Source organism: Protomyctophum bolini (genome assembly GCF_963924005.1).
Source record: "Protomyctophum bolini genome assembly, chromosome: 19".
In the NCBI taxonomy this organism is placed as follows: domain Eukaryota; kingdom Metazoa; phylum Chordata; class Actinopteri; order Myctophiformes; family Myctophidae; genus Protomyctophum; species Protomyctophum bolini.
The window spans coordinates 701,074-721,296 of NC_137880.1; the positions used below are offsets into that span (position 1 = coordinate 701,074).

At 45.8% G+C, this 20,223-nt stretch overlaps 1 protein-coding gene across 1 annotated transcript in view; it reads right to left on the minus strand.

Moving 5' to 3' along the window:
* Positions 1–19,911, minus strand: part of polk (polymerase (DNA directed) kappa) — a gene marked incomplete at its 5' end in the record, with an annotated part of 28,253 nt that extends 8,342 nt beyond the window's left edge. Inside the window, 10 exons of the mRNA XM_080790693.1 lie at positions 344–440; positions 2,326–2,358; positions 3,879–4,045; positions 4,817–4,941; positions 15,168–15,425; positions 16,240–16,381; positions 16,805–16,936; positions 17,102–17,254; positions 18,527–18,646; positions 19,636–19,911. Coding sequence (XP_080646819.1) covers positions 344–440; positions 2,326–2,358; positions 3,879–4,045; positions 4,817–4,941; positions 15,168–15,425; positions 16,240–16,381; positions 16,805–16,936; positions 17,102–17,254; positions 18,527–18,646; positions 19,636–19,911 — 1,503 coding nt within the window. The remainder of the gene's footprint in view (positions 1–343; positions 441–2,325; positions 2,359–3,878; positions 4,046–4,816; positions 4,942–15,167; positions 15,426–16,239; positions 16,382–16,804; positions 16,937–17,101; positions 17,255–18,526; positions 18,647–19,635) is intronic.
* Between the last annotated feature and the right edge of the window lie 312 nt (positions 19,912–20,223).

Sequence of the window (20,223 nt, forward strand, 5' to 3'; positions counted from 1 at the left end):
GTCAACCCCTCTTTAAGCCGACCCCCCCCCCATCTGAAAATATGTTGTTCCAGGGACCCTCCTCCCAGGAGCAAAGATTTGACTTAAAAACGTTCGCTCTGAAAGTATATATATACCAAGATTTGCGCCAACATTTTCATGATTTAAAAAGAAATAGCTTGTAGATCTGCTATTTTTCAATAGCTAAAGCATAACATCATGCTTTTAAAACATCATGCTTTGAAACACCAAAAGGGGTTCCCGCCCAGAATGGGTTAACCGATAAAGTACTTATACAGTATACTTGTGAAGTACTGATGAAGTACTGACAGTATAAAGTACAGTATACTGATGTGTTCAATACCTTCAGTCCTTCTCTTTTCAGGTCGTTGGACAGATCTTCACACAACTCTCTGCACAGAGACACCTGGTCCTCTGGTCTGGTCATCTCTCTGAAGGTTCTGGAGGGGGAGAGAGAGAGAGAGAGAGAGAGAGAGAGAGAGAGAGAGAGAGAGAGAGAGAGAGAGACATGTGGAAGTGTCCTTGGGCAAGGCACACTGCCTCCAATGAGTCGGTCGGTGAGAGCTCGCCACCGGTTGGTGTGTGAATGTAGGTGTAAGTGAGGATGCTTCACCTCTTAATGTATGAATTAAATGAATACATATATTTTTGTGCATTTTGTGGTAAAAGCGCTCAAAAATTCTTCTTTCCTAAAAAAGAATGAATTTGTTTTTTATCCAAAATGAGTTAATATCACAGGCAGACTCTTCACATACTAGAGCATGTCTGACATAAATGTCAGAGCTGAAATCGACATGTAAATATGAAATAAATGCTTAGACATGTAGCTAGGTGTAATGTTAGAGACCACAGAAGACATGTAAATATGAAATAAATGCTTAAACATATAGCTAGGTGTAATGTTAGAGACCACAGAAGACATGTACATATGAAATAAATGCTTAAACGTGTAGCTAGGTGTAATGTTAGAGTCCACAGAAGACATGTAAATATGAAATAAATGCTTAAACATGTAGCTAGGTGTAATGTTAGAGACCACAGAAGACATGTAAATATGAAATAAATGCTTAAAGGCCCGCTGACACGCCCCTCGGGAGCTAAGAACTGCTATCAAACAATGCTATCATGATTCTGACGTCAGAGTGGCGAGGGGCTTTCCCCAACGACTTATATGCGGGCTCGCCGGGCTTGGTGGCCGTGGTAGCATAGCAACTTATGCTACTATTTTGGTGTCACATTTAGCTTGAATACTGGGTGAAAGTCTCATTAAACATTGTTCAGGTGAACTGTGTGTTTATGCTTGTTCATTGTAATAATCAATATCGCTATGATTCTTTTATTTATCGCCGCGTCACTCCGCATGACAACATACAGTCTAGCCCGTCTCAGATGCAGGCTGCACACACACGGGGGGACGGACGGACGGACGGACGGACGTATAGTCTCTGGTCAGGTCCCCTCATTGAACTGGGCATGTGTGTACGCACACACACACACACACACACACACAACTTTTAGTCGTGGTGTGTGTGTGTGTGTGTGTGTGTGTGTGTGTGTGTACACACATGCCCAGTCCCCCGTAGAGGCTCATGATCTCGTCCGCAAGACTATGCCTCGGCATAGCAATATTTATTATTACAATTAATACAGACATAAACACACTATAGTTCACTTGAACAATGTTGTGGTAACTAACTACGGTATTACAGAGTGAGAGCGAGGGTGTACATGTCAGCCTGCGGCTGAGAGGGGAAAAGAACAGTAGTCGCGCTGCGGGGCTGCTCTCACAGCGGCCAGACAACAGCAGACCGTCCGTAGTCGCGACTGTCGCGCTGCGGGGCTGAGAGGTCTCAGAGCGGGCAGACAGGGGTGTTGGCGACCGGGGGAACATGGGACTAGAGTCCAAAATTTGCGCTTGTGCTGCAGTTCCCCTAAAAAACCCCACGCCAACCTCAATTGCATTCAAACTAAGCATTTCGCATGACGCTAAATGTACCGTCAAAAACGCCTGACCTATAGCCACTTGTTGCTAGCGCCGTAGCCCCGTTTCAAACTGTTTTCAGTCAGACCACGTGATGTGCTGTACCACCCATATTAATTTCGGGGCGTGTCAGCGGACCTTTAAACATGTAGCTAGGTGTAATGTTAGAGTCCACAGGGTCAAACTGAACAACCAAATTATGTCAATTTGAAATATATGATTCACTGCTTTCATATGACATGAAAAAATAAATAAAAACAAAAACAAAATCAATGACTTAGCCTCGGTCAGAAATGGTCACATGTATTATTGTTATTAAAGTGTATGTTTGATGACAGACATACCTCTCAGTGCTCATACTTTTTCTCTCCCCGTCCCTGAAAAAAAAAACCCACAGACAGGACAGTGTTATTTTATTGTTTTATTCAATTTAGGCATTTAGCAGAGACTCCTAATCCAGCTCTTAATCCAGATGTATAGTATGCAAGAACAACAAGATATAAATAGTCATCTAGGATCATAAGTAAACCAAGACTATCGTCAGTCCAACAGTAGAATGGAAACTGAAAATGGGTTTCTTTCAGACTGTTACACATTTATCTCATCTCTTACTGATACCAACATACTAGGTTTTAAAAAACCAAATGGGAAAGAGAATGGAGTAGTGAATTGACAGATGAGTGGTGGTCAGATGCACTATACAGAGTCAACAGTAGGATACATAGAGCTCATCTTAGTAAAGCCAGGGTGGCTGAAATGTATCCTGAGACAGACTCGAAGTGCGACCGCTGTGCCCAGACACAAGCACATCTCACGCATATAGAGCGTCGCAGTCCCTCCCCCTTTCAGAACAACGAGTGGCCCAGGAAATGAATCGCAATGCATTTGTCCCATAGGCATTTTGTGCTTTATTTATTTAAAGACCTTTTAAGCGTCGTACGAAGCCAACTCTTGCCGTGACAAATCATGACAACACACACAATATTTCGGGCCAAACAAATAATTATAAAGTAGAAAAAAAACGGCAGGTTACAACACTTTTTTTGTTGTTTTTCTTCTTTGTAATTATTTGTTTGGTCCAAAATATTGTGTGTGTTGTCATGATTTGTCACGACAAGAGTTGGCTTCGTACAACACTTAAAAGGTCTTTAAATAAATACGTTTTGAAATGTCTATGGGGAAAAATGCATTGAGATTCATTTCCTGGGCCACTCGTTGTTCTGAAAGGGGGAGGGACTGCGACGCTCTATACAAGGTCTTGTCTTAGGGCTACATGTGCTAGAAATTGCGCTACAACCCTGTCCATTTATGGCTATATTAGGCACACCGTCAAACCCCTTACAGACAGTACACGACTCAGAAGTTAGAGATTATTGCTTTTGCACTAACACGGTTAGCTAGAAGAAGAAAAGTACTATCTTGGAAGTCTCCAAAACCACCGTCTCACTCCATCTGGCTCAATGATGTGCTGTACTTCTTAAGCCTAGAAGAAATACAATTCCCTCTCACCTCACCGAAGGCTTCTCTAAGCTATGGAGACCCTTTTATAGAATACTTTAATAATACACTGCTCGGTGTGACCCAAATAGTGGATTTCAGAATTAACGGGTGCAGTACTTAGTTTAGACAGTTTTTGGTTTAGAGTAGTCATTGGTTAGACCAGTCATTAGTCCTACAACTACAACCTATCTCAAACCCTCACCCTAAACCTAACCTCCCACGGGGCAGCACACCTAAACCTAACCTTAACCCATGTCTAACCAATGACTAGTCTAAACTAAGAGTAAGCACCCCAGAATTAACAGACAGTGCCTCTCTCACAAGTGTACAATACTATGACCCATGGGGTTTGTGTGTGTGTGTGTGTGTGTGTGTGTGCGCGCGCGTGTGCACACACCTCTCTAGGTGCGTGGCTCCCAGACCCAGGGAGATGCTGAGGAAGTGATGCCAGGCCGTCTGGGAGAATAGCAGGGACAACAGTGCCATCTGCTGGCCCAGGTGAGCACAGCTGCTGATGCCCAGAGCACCAAGCAGCTTCTCACTGACCTTCCCAACACCGGGAACCTGTAAAAACAACATGGTTACCATGGATACCAAGTTTCATTTAACACTCACACAAGAGTTAGATTATTGTTTAAACATCTGCATTACTTAATTTATCTTAATTTAAGTCTCTACACAATTAGAGAATATAGAAGAATTGTTATTTTGATCAATGTTTGCCTGTTTTCTCTCCTAATGGTGGAATTGTGGACAATTATTTCTTTCCATGATCGTTTTAAAATAAATTAATTTTCATATCACAGTAGGGTTCTTTGGTTAACTTGGCCAGCTTTAGAACCACTCTGTTGGAGAAGATTATGGAGTTACATTTGTGTCTTTAACCAAACAAAATAAAAACATTTGAGAGAGAAAAAATCTAAACAGTTTTGTTCTCAATTATGTTTTATTTTCTTTCAAATCTTATTTATTTTGCTTTGCAATTTTGATTGTGTTTTTAATTTGTTTTAATTAAAAATATTTTTGTTCCGTTTATATAATTTCCTTTTCTTACAAATTATAATTTTTTGCTTTCTGTTTTCATTCGTTTTCATTTAAAACTATTCTTTGCTCTGTTTAGATTTTTTCTCTCTCAAATGTTTTTCTTTTGTTTGGTTAATAAAGACACAAATGTAACTCCATAGAAGATGGTCAGGTCGTTTCCTCCATCTAAAGTTCAAACCACACCAAAGGCTCGCAATGCAACTCCTTGCAATCCAACGGTTTGCGAGTAGATGCATGTGTGTGTGTGCGTGCGTGCGTGTATGTGCGTGCGTGCGTGTGCAGTAGGCCTACCTTGCGTACAGGTAACTTCTCCATGAAGTTCAGAACACTGGCTCTGTCCGCGGACAGCCGGTACTGGCCGTCGGGTTTGTTCAGGTCGCTGCACACCTTGGCCAGAAGCATGTTGGACGCGATGCCTGCAAGAACACCACAATTAACCCATTAAGTGTTGATCATAAAGATGTTACAGAATCCTTCAGAACGGTGACACGCAAACCTTCAGCTCCCAGCGCCGTTTTTTAATGAATCAGTGCTGTGCGTGGCTCCAAGACTATGGAATGAACTCACCATTGCAGAACAGAACTACAAACACTCTCCCAATACTACAGAACAGAACAGAACAGAACTACAAACACTCTCCCAATACTCCGCCGTAGTCTCAAAATCCACCAGTTGCCGTAGCACTTGCCCTAGCCTCGACGACCGTACAGGCTTACGCAAAAGCTAAAATGTTAAATTTAGATATTATGTAGACATCATTCTATAGTGTACTGCATAAGTGCATATCTATAGTTTCATTGTACATATATTCTACTGTTAGACGGATGTCAGGTTATTAGCTTGCTTATGATTCTTGATGACAATTTCTATGTATAAATTTGATGTGTTGTTCTTGCTTACTGTAACTTGCTCTGGATTAAGAGCGTCTGATCAGCCTTCATTGTAAATGGTTTATAAAATCAGTGCTATGGAATAGCCTCTACTAGGGATGACCAAATGGAAAGATTGTATTAACCGGTTACCGCCAGGACTTGCCGGCTAATTAGCCGTTAACCGTTAAGAAAAAAATATTTACCCATAAAAAAATACACAAATACACCGTTTTTTTCCCATAATACAATGCGCACTATTAACCATTAAACATAACAATATTACAACGAGGAAGAAGAAGAATTACACACATTGTTTTCCATAAGAAATATGGTATTTATTTTAGAAGTGAAACGGGAGGATTAACAACTAGAAAGCAGTTCCCTACGGAAACTGCGTGGGCTCGCCAAAAGACGCAATGTATTTCTTTTTTTTTTTAGTTTTTTTCTTTTTTTTAAGTTTTTTCTTTTTTTTTCATTTTATTTCATTTTTTTCATTTTTTTTTCTTTTTTTTTCTTTTTTTTTCATTTAAAAAAAAAAAAAAAAAAAAAAAAAAAAAAGTTTTCATTTTTTTTGCGTGCGTGCGTGCGTGCGTGCGCGCGCTTGCGAGAGCTGTGTAAAGGCCAGCCAATAGGAAGACAGGGTGTGTGTGTGCGTGTGTGCGTGCGTGCTCTTGCGAGAGCTGTGTAAAGGCCAGCCAATAGGAAGACAGGGTGTGTGCGTGCGTGCGAAGACAGGGTGTGTGTGTGTGCGTGCGTGCGTGCGTGCGTGCGTGCGTGCGTGCGTGCGCGCGCGAGAGCTGTGTAAAGGCCAGCCAATAGGAAGACAGGGTGTGTGTGTGTGTGCGTGCGTGCGTGCGAAGACAGGGTGTGTGTGTGCGTGCGTGCGTGCACTTGCATGTGTCTAGCCTAATTGCACAAATAGCAGACCTACAAGCTCACAAGGTATCGCAGAGCAACTCATTGAGATCTTGTAACTTTAATGTCAGCCCTGCAATTAAGCCCTTATATGTCTCAGCTGTGGAAGTAAAACGACTTCCACTTCTATGCCAGTACTATGACTGGGAGATTTCAATGGTCCTGGATGGAGGAAACTATGCCCGAACAAATTGCTCTATCGCAAAAAGTAAAAGTCGAATGCAAAAATAATTTTCGCTGTGAGTGGCCTGAGATATTGACGTACACCATGTGCGATTGTGGTGTTGGTACGATTGAAAATGTGGTTATAAGAGCGAGTTAAGAATTGTCTGCGCGATAATATCCTCGTAAGAATTATACAATGGAGGTCAATGAGCAGATTTACTGTTTTTGTGTCACTTAAAAGGCCGTAGTTCACATTCTGTATGTCTCTGTACTTTGGTGGTCACATTGTGTGAAAGAGGACATGTGTGGCTACAAAATGACCAAAGAACATGCGTGTAAAATGAATACTTTGGCCGGGACGACAATTTGTTTGGTAAATTTTCAAGGAAAGAATTTCAGTCTCCACACTCTAGTCAAAGAAGGCCCGCACTCTAAAATGGCACTAATTACGCGAAACGGCCTGCGATTGAACTGCGATTTCGGAAAAACCGTTTAACGTATTCGAATACGGTTTGAACCACGAAAAAGTCCAGAGTCGTGTGAGCGTTCTAAAGTTTAAATCACGTTTCTACGACAAAGTATGCCAGAGTAATGAGGCTGCAAAAGTGAGGTTGATTTAGAGATAAATCCCATACAAAGTCAATGGCAGGAAAAAACTATAAATAAAGTTAAATATGTTAAAAAGTATAAACTTTTTCAAAACAACTTTTTCACCAATGAAAGTTCAAAGATAGATCAACATTATAAAGTTTGAATGAAGTTTCAAAGTGAAAGTATGACGGAGTAATAAGAGCTCAAAAAAGTTAACTGTGAAAAATGGGACCTTTCTTCCATCGACTCTCATTATAAAGGATGTAAAAAAAAGTTAAGTATAAAAAGTATAAAACTTTGTGAAAATAAAAATACAAGCACACATCACTGCAAAGAGCTGAACAGTTTGAAGTTTGAACTACATTTCTAGCATAAAGTATGTGGAAGTAGTAGGGTGGCAAAAAAAGTGGCGGAAATTGGAATAAATAAATATAGACTGTGGATAACTATTGTGTGCTCGCTGTGGCGAGCCCACAATCATCTTGCCGGTCACGCGGCCTGCTGTCAAATGTCAATCAGTGCGTAGGCTACAGTATACGCACACATGTATCGCGGACCGGTCAGGAAGGATTAGGAATAGCCTATAATAGGCTAATATACAATAGGCCTACTAAATAAGCATTGGCCTACACAAAACAATAAATTAAATCGGCAAGTTCTGGGCTTTTCAACAAAAGTAGAAACACATGCATTGCACATTGAGCAGCGCAAGGCCACAGCCACTTGAGGCCAATTACAGAACATCAACTCCCAGTCCCATGTAAACGTGACACCCTAAAATAAATAAAACTAATATAAAATAATTGAACAAGTTACAACGGTTGAAGGGTATATAGTAATTAACAGCAAAACATTGTCAAACGAAAAAATATATTAATCAGTGTGACTGCGAGAGGAAATTGGAATACTTGAGTGGATAAAAAAAATAAACAGCCTGCTCTGCGCCTATAGCGGCCTTTAGGCTTTGAGTTTGACGCTCTGGGGCCATATAGGCCAATAGCCACTGCCAGCCGCAGTAGCACATTAACAAAATAAAGACCAGGCCTACCTTATCAGCAGCATCACAGTGTCCCAATGTGTGTTTAACGGTTTTTATTCAAAAAAATCAACATATCCACATGCTCAGGGGTTAACCTTGTGCGCAGTCTATTGACTACAAGACCCGCTTCAGAGAACACCCTCTCGGATGGCACCGAGGTTCCAGGGATGCAAAGGTAACGCCTCGCTAATATGGCCAGCCTCGGAAAGCGGGCCTGGTTTGCTTTCCACCATTGAAGTGGGTTACTTTCCAATTTGGTGGGACAGTCTCTCATGTAGTTGTCCACTTCTGTCGCTGAATCATAATTAGCTGCTCCAAGCGGGTTGTAGTCCTCTCCTAGGAGCTGACGCATGGCACTTTCCTTCTCCACTTCAGCAGCAGCCATCGGCTCGTCCTCGCGATCCTCCTGCTCTTCATCAGTTGCAGGGCCAATCTCTGCGACACCTTTAATTGATTGAATACTTTATTAAATTTGAACAGTTTGCAAATAGTGCCTGTCACTGTGTACTGCAGTAAGAACTACAAATTATACATTGGTGCTGGTGCTAAAGGGATTACACAAAAAGTAATTAAAGTATACAAAATAAATGTATATAGCCTATACAATAAATGTCAATAATATTCACCTTCATCATCGGCATGTTGATTCGCATTCTCCAATTGTACGTTAGCGCAGATTTCTTTTAGCTTGGCTGTCGCAGCGTCTCTCTGCCTTGGTGTGAAGGAAGGCAGGTGTTTATGACGAGGGTCTAAGGTGGTGGCGATCAGGGCTGGTTTTGAGACCAAGTCAGCCGTGTCAACTGACATGCGATCCCGCAGGGATTTTTTTACCTTGGCCTTGAACTCTGCCACTTTTGGGGTGTCATTTGTGGAGCTCGCTAGGTGTTTGTTCAGGAGGCTGAAGGTGATGGGGTAAATGTTTGAAATCGACACCTCTGATTCTGTTGACATAACGGTGTTGACAGTTTTCAACTTATTTAAAACAGGTAGGACATCTTCAATCATTTGCCAGTGTTCATCTTTTAGCTCAAGGGCTCTGGCATCCGTCAGCTTTGTTACTGTTCGGTCGGATAGAACAGCGGTGACACACCACCGCTGCTCATGAAGTCTCTCGAACATATCATACACCGAGTTCCATCTGGTTTTGCATGACTGGATGAGCGAATGTTTAGGTTTGTTCATCGAGTGTTGTTTTTCCTCCAGTACCTTTGTGGCACGGGTAGTGTGTGTGCGTGCGTGCATGCAGGGCTGTGTGATGCGTAGTGCAGTAGGACTGCAGTAGTGCTTGTAGTTAGTGCATGTTGTGCATGTTGCTTCTGCTTGCTACTCTGCTTTCAGCTACTGCCGCCGGCTAGCCCTCCTCGCGGGGGGTGAAAAGAGGAGCTGAGCTGCGTAAGTCTCCTCCTGCCGGTACACAGCCTCTCCACCGCCAAGACTTCTGCAGTGCCTCCTCGTGGCCACACACGGTAACTGGGTACCTTGCGGTCCCAGGCCAAACTGTAGAGGATCTCGGAGCAACAGTGGGCCCCAGAGGCAAGGCGTGCAGGCCCACCGGTGTGTGGACACGCCCTGGCGCCTGCCAACCACTGTCCCAGTTATGGGCAAATAGCATGGGCAGGTGGGGCTCATAGCCGTGGAAGGCAAGGCAACCCATCTAGGAGAAGGACACTCTGAATTAAAACGAGGACTGCGAGGAGTTGCGCCCCACAGTCCTTAACTAGCATTGTAAAGCCAATCATGGAGTACAAAGTCATCCCAAATCCTATACTTCCAGCAGCGGGAGTCTGCAGGAACATCGCAGCGGACGGTGGTGTTGGTCCTCCTCCCGGAGGACATCATGACGATAGGACCTTAAACCCGCGAGGGAGGGCCCTGTCCGATCACAGCACCCCGTCCAATGCACTCTTGCGTTGTCGGAGACCATTTCTTATGGGAACCTTCAACGCATGTACAGTAAGAGAAGATGCTAGACTGGCGGAGCTAGCACACTGTGCGGAGGAAAGGGGAGTGGAGATCCTGGGGATCCAGGAACACAGGAGAGTGCACACTGAAGACCGGATCGTGTACCGCAGAGTGGAGAGATGCACGCTCATCACTTCATCCGCGTGGCGAAACGAGGCCCAGGCTGCAACAGGGGGTGTAGGGCTACTGCTGGGTTCTCGGGCGCGTAAGGCTCTCCGTCGGGCTTACCATCACACCGACAGGATCCTTATCGCAGAGTTCTCAGGCAACCCAGTAACAACAGTCATAGTTGTGTACTCGCCCACCAACGTGGCACCACCTGAGGAGGTGGAGAAGTTCTACGAGGACCTTTCAACAGCGGTTCAAGACGTCCCAGCGCACAACTTTCTGGCAATCCTGGGGGACTTCAACGCAAGGCTCGGACCAGAGGACGCGCCCTTCCCATATCATGACTCTACCAACCGCAATGGTGCACACCTTGCCTCCCTCCTCATGGAACACCAGCTACTGGCAGCGAACACCATATTCAGGAAAAGATCAGGCAAGAGATGGACGTTCCAAGACCGAGCCTCAGGTATGCTACGCCAACTGGACTATATACTTGTGAGGCAAAAGTGGAGGAATTCCATCCTGAATGCTGAGTCATACAGCACGTTCAGCTCTGTGGGCTCTGACCACCGCGTGGTCTCCATGAGGGTGCGACTGAGCCTCAGGGTCCCCAAGCCATGCCCAAAAATCCGCTACGACTGGAAGGCATTCTCAACAGACCCTGGCCTGCAAGCCAGGTACACAGAGGAGGTCACAAGGCGCTTTCAGCTGCTGGATGAGGGTGAGGAGCCCAACAATGAATACAGGCGCTTCGTTGAAGCAAATGAGGAGGCAACCAGGCTGTGTGTGCCCATTCTGGATAAATCCAGAACCACCCTGCAGTCCAGGCACCCGGAGATCGTGGTGGCACGAGGAAGGGTGGAGGAAGCACGGCTTGGCTTTGCGCGAGAGCCAACTGCGGAGAGACGTGGGCGACTGAATGAAGCCAAACAGCTTCTATTCAGAACCTACGATAACATCAAAGGGGAGGAACTCATGGAGAGGGTGCATAGAGTCCAGGAAGCGCAAGGTGAGAGGCAGTACGGTGAGGCCTGGAAGGTCATTAACGAAATGACTGGACGGAAGAGGACCAAGGAGGGACAGGTGGAGGGGCTCAGCCCTGAGGAAAGGGTGAACACCTGGTTCAACCATTTCCAAAGGCTGCTGGGAACAACAGTTGAGGGAGAGGAGGAAGACATACCACTATTACTCCAGAACCTCGACATCAATGATGGCCCCTTCACGGTCAGTGAGTTAGCCAGGGCGAAAGCCACACTGAGAGTGGGCAAAAGTGCTGGGCCGGACGGCATACCTCCAGAAGTGGTAAAGAACTGCGGGTTTGACAACGTCATCCTACAGTTTTGTAACCTCGCCTTGCTAAACGGCAAGCAGCCTGACATTTGGTCTCTGTCCAACATCATCCCTGTGCCTAAGGCCGGGGACCTCTCGAAGCCAGACAACTACCGAGGCATCAGCCTGACATGCATCACCGCAAAGGTCTACAACCGTATGATCCTGAACCGGATAAGGCATGCCATCGACCCTCATCTGAGGGAGAACCAAAACGGTTTTCGAGAAGGGAGAACTACCGTGGCCCAGATCTTGGCCCTAAGGAGAATCATTGAGGAGGTCAAAAGGAACAACCTGACTGCCGTGTTGTGTTTCATCGACTTCAAAAAAGCATTTGACTCGATACACAGAGGAACGATGATGAAGATCCTTAAGGCCTACGGTGTCCCTCCCAACTTACTCCGGGCAATAGAAACCATGTACGCAGGAACAAGGGCCAAGGTATTGACTCCAGATGGCAACAGTGAGGAGTTTAACATCGTGGCTGGAGTACTGCAAGGAGACACCCTAGCCCCCTTCCTCTTCGTCATAGTCCTGGACTACGCGTTGAGGAAGGCCATCAATGGACGAGAGCAGGACCTTGGCCTCACCATAACACCAAGGAGGTCGAGGCGACACCCAACACTAGTCCTGACAGACTTGGACTACGCGGACGACATCAGCCTGCTCTCTGACCACGTGGAACAAGCGCAGGAGCTCCTGACCAGAGTGGAGTCAGAATGTGCCAAGGTTGGCCTCCGGCTGAATGCCAAGAAAACTCAAGTTATCACTTATAACATCCCATCAGAGCATCCACCTCTAACAACAACAGAAGGCACTGCTTTGAAGGAAGTCAATGACTTCAAGTACCTGGGATCATGGGTCAACTCCACCGAACAAGACCTGAAAGTGAGGAAGGCCCTTGCATGGAGGGCCCTAAACGGCATGGCCAGTGTATGGAACTCCAACCTCCCCCGTCAAACCAAACTAAGCTTCTTCTACGCAACGGTAGAGTCCGTTCTCCTATATGGCAGTGAATGCTGGACCTTGAAGCCAACCCTGCAGAAGTCTCTCGATGGGTGCTACACCAGAATGTTGCGGGCAGTACTCAACATCAATAAGAGCACACATGTTACAAACACAACTCTGTATGATGGAATGCCAAGGGTGACCCAGAAAATAGCAGCCAGGAGAATGAGACTAGCAGGACACTGCCAAAGACACCAAGAGCTGCCAGCCAGTAAACTAGTGCTGTGGGAACCAACGCACGGGCACCGGTCACGAGGACGTCCAACGCTAACATACGTGGATGTACTCAAGAACGACGCAGGAGCGCAAAGTACCAACGAACTGGTCAGATGTATGGAGAACCGGGATGACTGGAAACGACGATGGAGGGCTCGTCTGAGGACGACCTAGAGAGACGGGTGCTGTGGTTGAAGTGCGCAACAAGTCGCCCAGCTGCACCGATAACTCGTTGCAAATGCAGGGCAAATCCATCGGTGATTGCTAGTTGCAGTGTGTGTGCGTAGCAGGGAACCGAGTCCCATGTCACCCGGGCGGGGGAATTTGCCGAGACGATGTTACTAGCATTGTCATGCACGCATGCACACACCTTCCCGGCCAATCCCCATAACTCCACCGAATCATTCAACTTGGCTGCCAAGTTGTCTGCCGTGTGTCTGTTAGGCATGCTCTGTGTCAACAAGATGGCTGATTTAACGTTCCATTCCTCATCAATATAATGCACTGTTATTGTCACATAGCTCTCGGTGGTCAGTGCAGTCCAGCAGTCCGTCGTTATAGCCACAGATTCGGTATGATCCAGTTGTGATTTGAGCGTTTCTTTTCCCAACTTAAATCGCGCCTCAATGCGGCGGGTGATGGTCTGCCTTGATGGAATGTGGTAGTTGGGCTCGACGTAGCCCATCAATGCCCGAAACCCCCTACCATCGACAACACTGATTGGCATGGTGTCCCATTCAACCATAGTGCATACTTTCTGTGTGATCGCCTCTGCTCTGGTTGGATCACATCTCCTCCCCGCGAACGCTAGCATGCCAGGCAGCGTTGCTTGTGCTGCTGCACCCGAGGCCGATGGGGTTGGGTGGCGGTTATCCAGGTGATACTTCATTGCTGAAGTACTGGAGTTATATTTCATAGTGAAATTACACAGATTACAAGTTACCTCATCAACATTCTTTTGTGTAAAATGCTGCCAAACGGTACTTCTTTTTGCGCGCCGTTTCATTTTTCGTCTTTTCTTTTTCCCTCCTCTTTTTCCCTCCTCCTCCACGACACGCAATGTTTTTGTTTTGGGGGAAGTGGAAGCCACGGCACATGCGTGGTTGCACTGACAGTGCAGGTGGAAAGAAAAGAGGGGCTTGGCGGCCGGCCGCGGTGCCTGCTCTCGGCGCTTCAAAATAAAATATATTTTTTTTTAGCGGTAAATCATTAGCCGTTAGTGTTGTCGGTAAACAAATTAATAAACGGTTAACGGCTAACGGCTATCGGTTGGACACCCCTAGCCTCTACATCTGTGTGGGGGTTTATCCCACTGGCATGCAAAGGCTTCTGGGAAATTGAGGCTCAATGCATTCCAGTGGCGCGCGGCGGGAGAGTTCTGTCGCCGTTTGTTGTTGATCGCCACGTTGGATTACTTTTCAACACGACGACAAAGTATCACATAATTTAGCTGTTGAAAAATAGCTACATTATAGAACAATGATGTCGGCGCTGTGGTTCTTCAAAAGGTTAGTGAAATCTAGGCAGCGAACAGGGATTAATTAATTCCGCAGTCAACTGTTAATCAGTGCTATTGAACATCAGTGGGGGAGGGATGGGGGGGGGGGCGCATAAGCATATTTTACGCAATTTGTTGCGATCAAACGTGATTGGCCAGTACATTCACTTTGATTCGCAGTTGTGCCAAAACATGATTTATGACACTGTGTGGCCAAGGCATGGATTGACGACATGTCAATGATTCTAATGACAACTAAAAAGACACGCATGAAAACAAATTATCTTTTTTTTTTTAACACAACAAACGGCGTAAAAGCCTCTATGCTGTGAGGTCTGCTGGGGGAAACTGGACCACAGCGGCACATCTGCAAAGAATAGACCCCATGGCAAGTCGTTTGGGATCACTATAAGTAGGAAAACGATCCTATATGTTATTTAGTCCCGAGTTGTCCTTTAACCCATTTAGGCCTGAGGCCCGGTTCTACAATAAATGCCTCTAAATCTAAATAAACTTATTTCTGGAAATGTTTCTATGTCAGTGGTGCTCAAACTATTTCATCTCAAGTACCCCCAGAATTATCTGAAACTGGCCCGCGAACCCCCCATCTGAAAAGATGTTGTTCCAGGCATTTTTGAATTGGAATCCTGAAAAGTAACCTTTTTATTGAATTTCAAATGCATTTAGTTATAGTTATGTTAACTTTATGAACTGTTAACATAACTACACACAAAAAGGCAATAACATGTTAATACTAGTCATTAAGTACTAGTCATTTAATACTTAGTCATGAATAATTAAAGCGGGTTTGGAATTGTAAACAGCTGAAATCAATACTATATCAGTATTCTGATATTAACATGCAGGTTAATATATGCGGGTGGGCAACTGGCGGCCACCCCTATAGGCTAAGCTACGTCAGTGCATGTCAGCGCTTACCGGCGCTAGCGGTCAGCGACGTCTTCTGCTCGATGCGGAAGCGCATCTCTCTCACGGCCTCTTCTGCACACGTCCCGAACACCCGAAATCCCGGAGCGGGTCCGCTGCCCGAGGAACTGGTGCTGCTGTCGTCGTCAAACACCCGGAAACCTGGACCGGATCCGCCGTCGGAGGAGGAGGAACCACCAGTGGGACTGTCGTCAAACAGCAGCGGAGACAGCTCTGCAGACTCCTGGGTCGGCTGGCTTTGAACTTCACCTTCACAAAAACACAGGGAGGGGAAAGGATTTTTTCTTTTTAGGATTTCGGCATTTGACTTTTTTACTGCGGCCAGTTTTTTTAATCGCCTCCATCTGCAAGTGGAAAATGTGGCGTTCCCCATTTTTGTGGCATAGGAGAATTAATGCAACCCCTAGTTTGAGCCAAATTTGCCTCTAAGATGGAACCCATGTACAGTAGGTCATTTAATCTTTTCATGTGATGATATTGTCACTCACTTTAACACTTTTAGTGCCGGAAGTGCTTCAAAATAGGAGCTCTGGGGTGCCAGAGTTGTCTGATCGCTTTTACTCTGAAAGCCATGAACCGGAAACACTTTCCTAAAAAAATTGACTTTACAAAGTTGACCTAACATCCCGATCATTTAAATGTATACGATATATGATCCAAAAAGCGTTCATATTTTGCGGGAGAGACGGATGAGGAGCAGAAATGAAGCGCCAGCATATCGATCCATTCATCACCACGGAGAGCGCCCTGGATTAGGAGATACGAGTCATTCTTTCCGCCGCGCTAACATGTGAGTCAACGGCAAGCTAATAATTGCCCAGAGCGTTAGCATACGGCAAGCGAAAAGCGAACGGACCAAAAAGAAAATAGGAAACATTCTGAATATTCTTATCTCGCCCCGTATCATTGAGGATGCGCTAGGACGTCCACAGACGTGCAAGGCACCTCTCGGTTCGAATCCTTATGACGTCGTATGTAAAAATTGACCTGGGTGGTACCAGTGGGTCTGTAGAGACTCTAACCTTGACCTGGGTGGTACCAGTGAGTACGTAGGGACTCTAACCTTGACCTTGGCGGTACCGGTGGGTCCGTAGAGCCTCGGGCCAGCGGGCTCTCTGCTGCAGGTGTTCCGTCAGGTCCAAATAGGCCTCGTCCAGACTGAGGGGCTGGAAGTGAGGGTCATAGTCTGCAAAGATCTCCCTGATCTGAGAGAGAGAGAGAGAGAGAGAGAGAGAGAGAGACACAGACACACACACACACACAATCATTTATTTATGTCCACATAAGAGACACAATACAAAGACAAAATATTACAAAGTGCTGTAAATAATGTACAGTCAAGTCAGCAAATCCTGGACAATATCTATTACCCCCACACACACACACACACACACACACACACACACACACACACACACACACACTTCAAGGGTATAGTGTTGGTATAGTGTGGTGGTGTATATATCATATATATATATATATATATATATATATATATGATGATAGTGTAGTTATTAAGCCGTACCTCGCCGCTCACAGCTCTGTGGTGTGTAGTGTGGTATGGTGGTGGTGTATCATATATATATATATATATATATATATATGATAGTGTAGTTATTAAGCCGTACCTCGGCGCTCACAGCTCTGTACTTGTCGAAGTTGGTGGGGACGATGACCAGAGCGGGACACAGCTTCCTGCCGATGAACCCTGGCATGGCGGCACGCACGCCGAATTTCCTGGCGTGGTAGTTGGAGGTCGACTGGAGGAAAGGGTACGGCAGGATGGTTTTAACATATTAGACATTTTTGGGGGTCCTTGACATGAAACGACAGACATGGAAACATGAGGGTTTTTTTCAGAAAACTGTCAGGATTTCGAAGGCCTTTGTGTAGAATCGTCCTCAGGTCAGAATGGGTTAACTCACCAGCATGGAGGCGGAGCCCACAGCCATTGGCTGGTCTCTCAGATGGGGGCGGTCCCTCATCTCCACGGCGGCGTAGAAAGCGTCCATGTCGACGTGAACCATGACCCTGCTGAGGTCACGACCTCGCTCCAACGACCACCTCAGCTTCTCCACCTGAAGGTCATTCATTTATTACAATATTAGAATAATATAATAATAATAGTAACTAGAACTGCACTCTGTCGAGTGCATACTTGCTTGTTGCACACTAGTAGGCCATAAATGGCCTACTAGTGCGCAAGCAGAGCGCGCAAGTACTTTCGACCGCTACAAACTGTCAAATCTCAGTTTCTCTGTGAAGGAACGTTTGAAATGTTGATTAGGTTTAACTATTTGCTACGTACCTACTTTATGCATGTTACGTAATGACTACTTGTGCCTGATACGGCAGTGGTCCTAGATTACATACATGTATACACAGGAGCATTACCTTTAATCCTCCCGACACTAAAACATATCGTCATTACGTCACCATCGAAAACCAATTACACTCTGGCATTGGGTCCTTTAATCCACATCTTTATTACGTCATCATTGAGAGCTAGTTATACATATACACACCATGTACTCAAATCAGGCACAATTTGCTATTTTATTTTACAAATGACATATATATAGTATATGTATGACTAGCTCTCAATGATGACGTAAGACATACGGTGGGATCCCATTAGGTCATGTATGTAATCTGGTCCCAGCAAATCAGGCACAATTTGCTGTTTTATTTGCATACGCATCAAAAGTATGCCAGCGACCCAACCCCCTCCCCCCCCATTAGAGATTGGCTGTCCAATCCAGGTTTTAACATTTCTCCCAAAATAGATGAACTTTTCTTTATTAAAAATGTAGCCTATCTGTAATACATTTTTAACTGATTAATTTAGTTTGATTAAATGTTTGAAGCGTGCGTGCATGTGTGGCGTGTGTGTGTGGTATCTGTGTGTGTGTGTGTGTGGTATCTGTGTGTGTGTGTGTGTGTGCGTGTGCGTGTGCGTGCACATACCTCAGCGTGTGCGTTCTCCAGCTGTGTGTGTGTGTGCGTGCACATACCTCAGCGTGTGCGTTGTCCAGCTGTGTGTGTGTGTGTGTGTGTGTGCATACCTCAACGTGTGCGTTCTCCAGCTGTGTGTGTGTGTTTGTGTGTGCGTGTGCATACCTCAGCGTGTGCGTTCTCCAGCTGGGTGTGTGTGTGTGTGTGTGTGTGCGCGTGCGCATACCTCAGCGTGTGCGTTCTCCAGCTGGGTGTGTGTGTGTGTGTGTGTGTGTGCATACCTCAGCGTGTGCGTTCTCCAGCTGTGTGTGTGTGTGTGTGTGTGTGTGCGTGCACGTACCTCAGCGTGTGCGTTGTCCAGCTGTGTGTGTGTGTGTGTGTGTGCGTGCACGTACCTCAGCGTGTGCGTTCTCCAGCTGTGTGTGTGTGATGGAGTCTTTCTGCCTCATCATCCTCTCAATGCGTTGGTTCACCTGCTGCTCTCTCTTCAGCTCGCTCTCATAGAACCTGGAGCCCTGTGGGCGAGAGAGGTTTACTTTATATGACTCGTTCTAATAGAACCTGGAGCCCTGTGGGCGAGAGAGGTTTACTTTATATGACTCGTTCTCATAGAACCTGGAGCCCTGCTGTGGGCGAGAGAGGTTTACTTTACATGACTCGTTCTCATAGAACCTGGAGCCCTGTGGGCGAGAGAGGTTCACTTTACATGACTCGTTCTAATAGAACCTGGAGCCCTGTGGGCGAGAGAGGTTCACTTTACATGACTCGTTCTCCTAGAACCTGGAGCCCTGCTGTGGGCGAGAGAGGTTCACTTTACATGACTCGTTCTAATAGAACCTGGAGCCCTGTGGGCGAGAGAGGTTCACTTTACATGACTCGTTCTCCTAGAACCTGGAGCCCTGCTGTGGGCGAGAGAGGTTCACTTTACATGACTCGTTCTAATAGAACCTGGAGCCCTGTGGGCGAGAGAGGTTCACTTTACATGACTTGTTCTCCTAGAACCTGGAGCCCTGCTGTGGGCGAGAGAGGTTCACTTTACATGACTCATTCTGTTGTTTATCAACGGTCAGGGGCTCATTCTGTTGTTTATCAACGGTCTGGGGCTCATTCTGTTGTTTATCAACGGTCTGGGGCTCATTCTGTTGTTTATCAACAGTCTGGGGCTCATTCTGTTGTTTATCTTCGGTCTGGGGGCTCATTCTGTTGTTTATCAACGGTCTGGGGCTCATTCTGTTGTTTATCAACAATCGTAGATACATATTCTGTGACTGTGACATACCTAAAGTAGGCATGTAACGATTCACTCAACTCACGATACGATTCGTATCACGATATGAGGTTCACGATACGATTTTCCACGATATTAAAAAAATGCATAGTAATAATTAGTACTAGTACTACATACCTTGGAAGCGTCCAGGATGATCTTGTAGTACTAACAGTAGTAGTAGTAGTAGTAGTAGTAGTATTAGTAGTAGTATAGTAATACAGTAATACTACATACCTTGGAAGCGTCCAGGATGATCTTGTTGATCTTGTCTCTGTCCAGACCCTCCATGCCTGCCTTGTTGTCGTTGAGGGCCATCATGGACAGCAGGCCATCTGTCCCCTTGGACCCCCCGGACACCCCAGACCCCGTCCCAGTGGACCCCCCGGACACCCCAGACCCTGTCCCAGTGGACCCAGTGGACCCCCTGGACCCTGTCCCAGTGGACCCAGTGGACCCCGTCCCAGTGGACCCCGTCCCAGTGGACACAGAGTGGACTCTGTCCTTCTCCATCCTGGACAGCAGGCCGTCTGTCCGTCCCTCGCCCCGTGGAACCAGATCAGATCTAGGGCTGTCAAGATTACACATTTATTAAGATGACGATTCATTTATTGTCACACAAATAAATTGCGAGTAACCGTTTAACCCATTCTGACCCGAGATCAGATTCTAAAAATGTCCTTCTACATCCTGACAGTTTTCTGAAAAAGCTATGTTTCTATGTCAGACGTTCTTCGATTTTTCTAAAATAGCAGATCTACAAGCTCGTAGCGCGCCACTCGGTGGCGCGCTATGAGCTTGTAGATCTGCTATTTTTCAATAGCT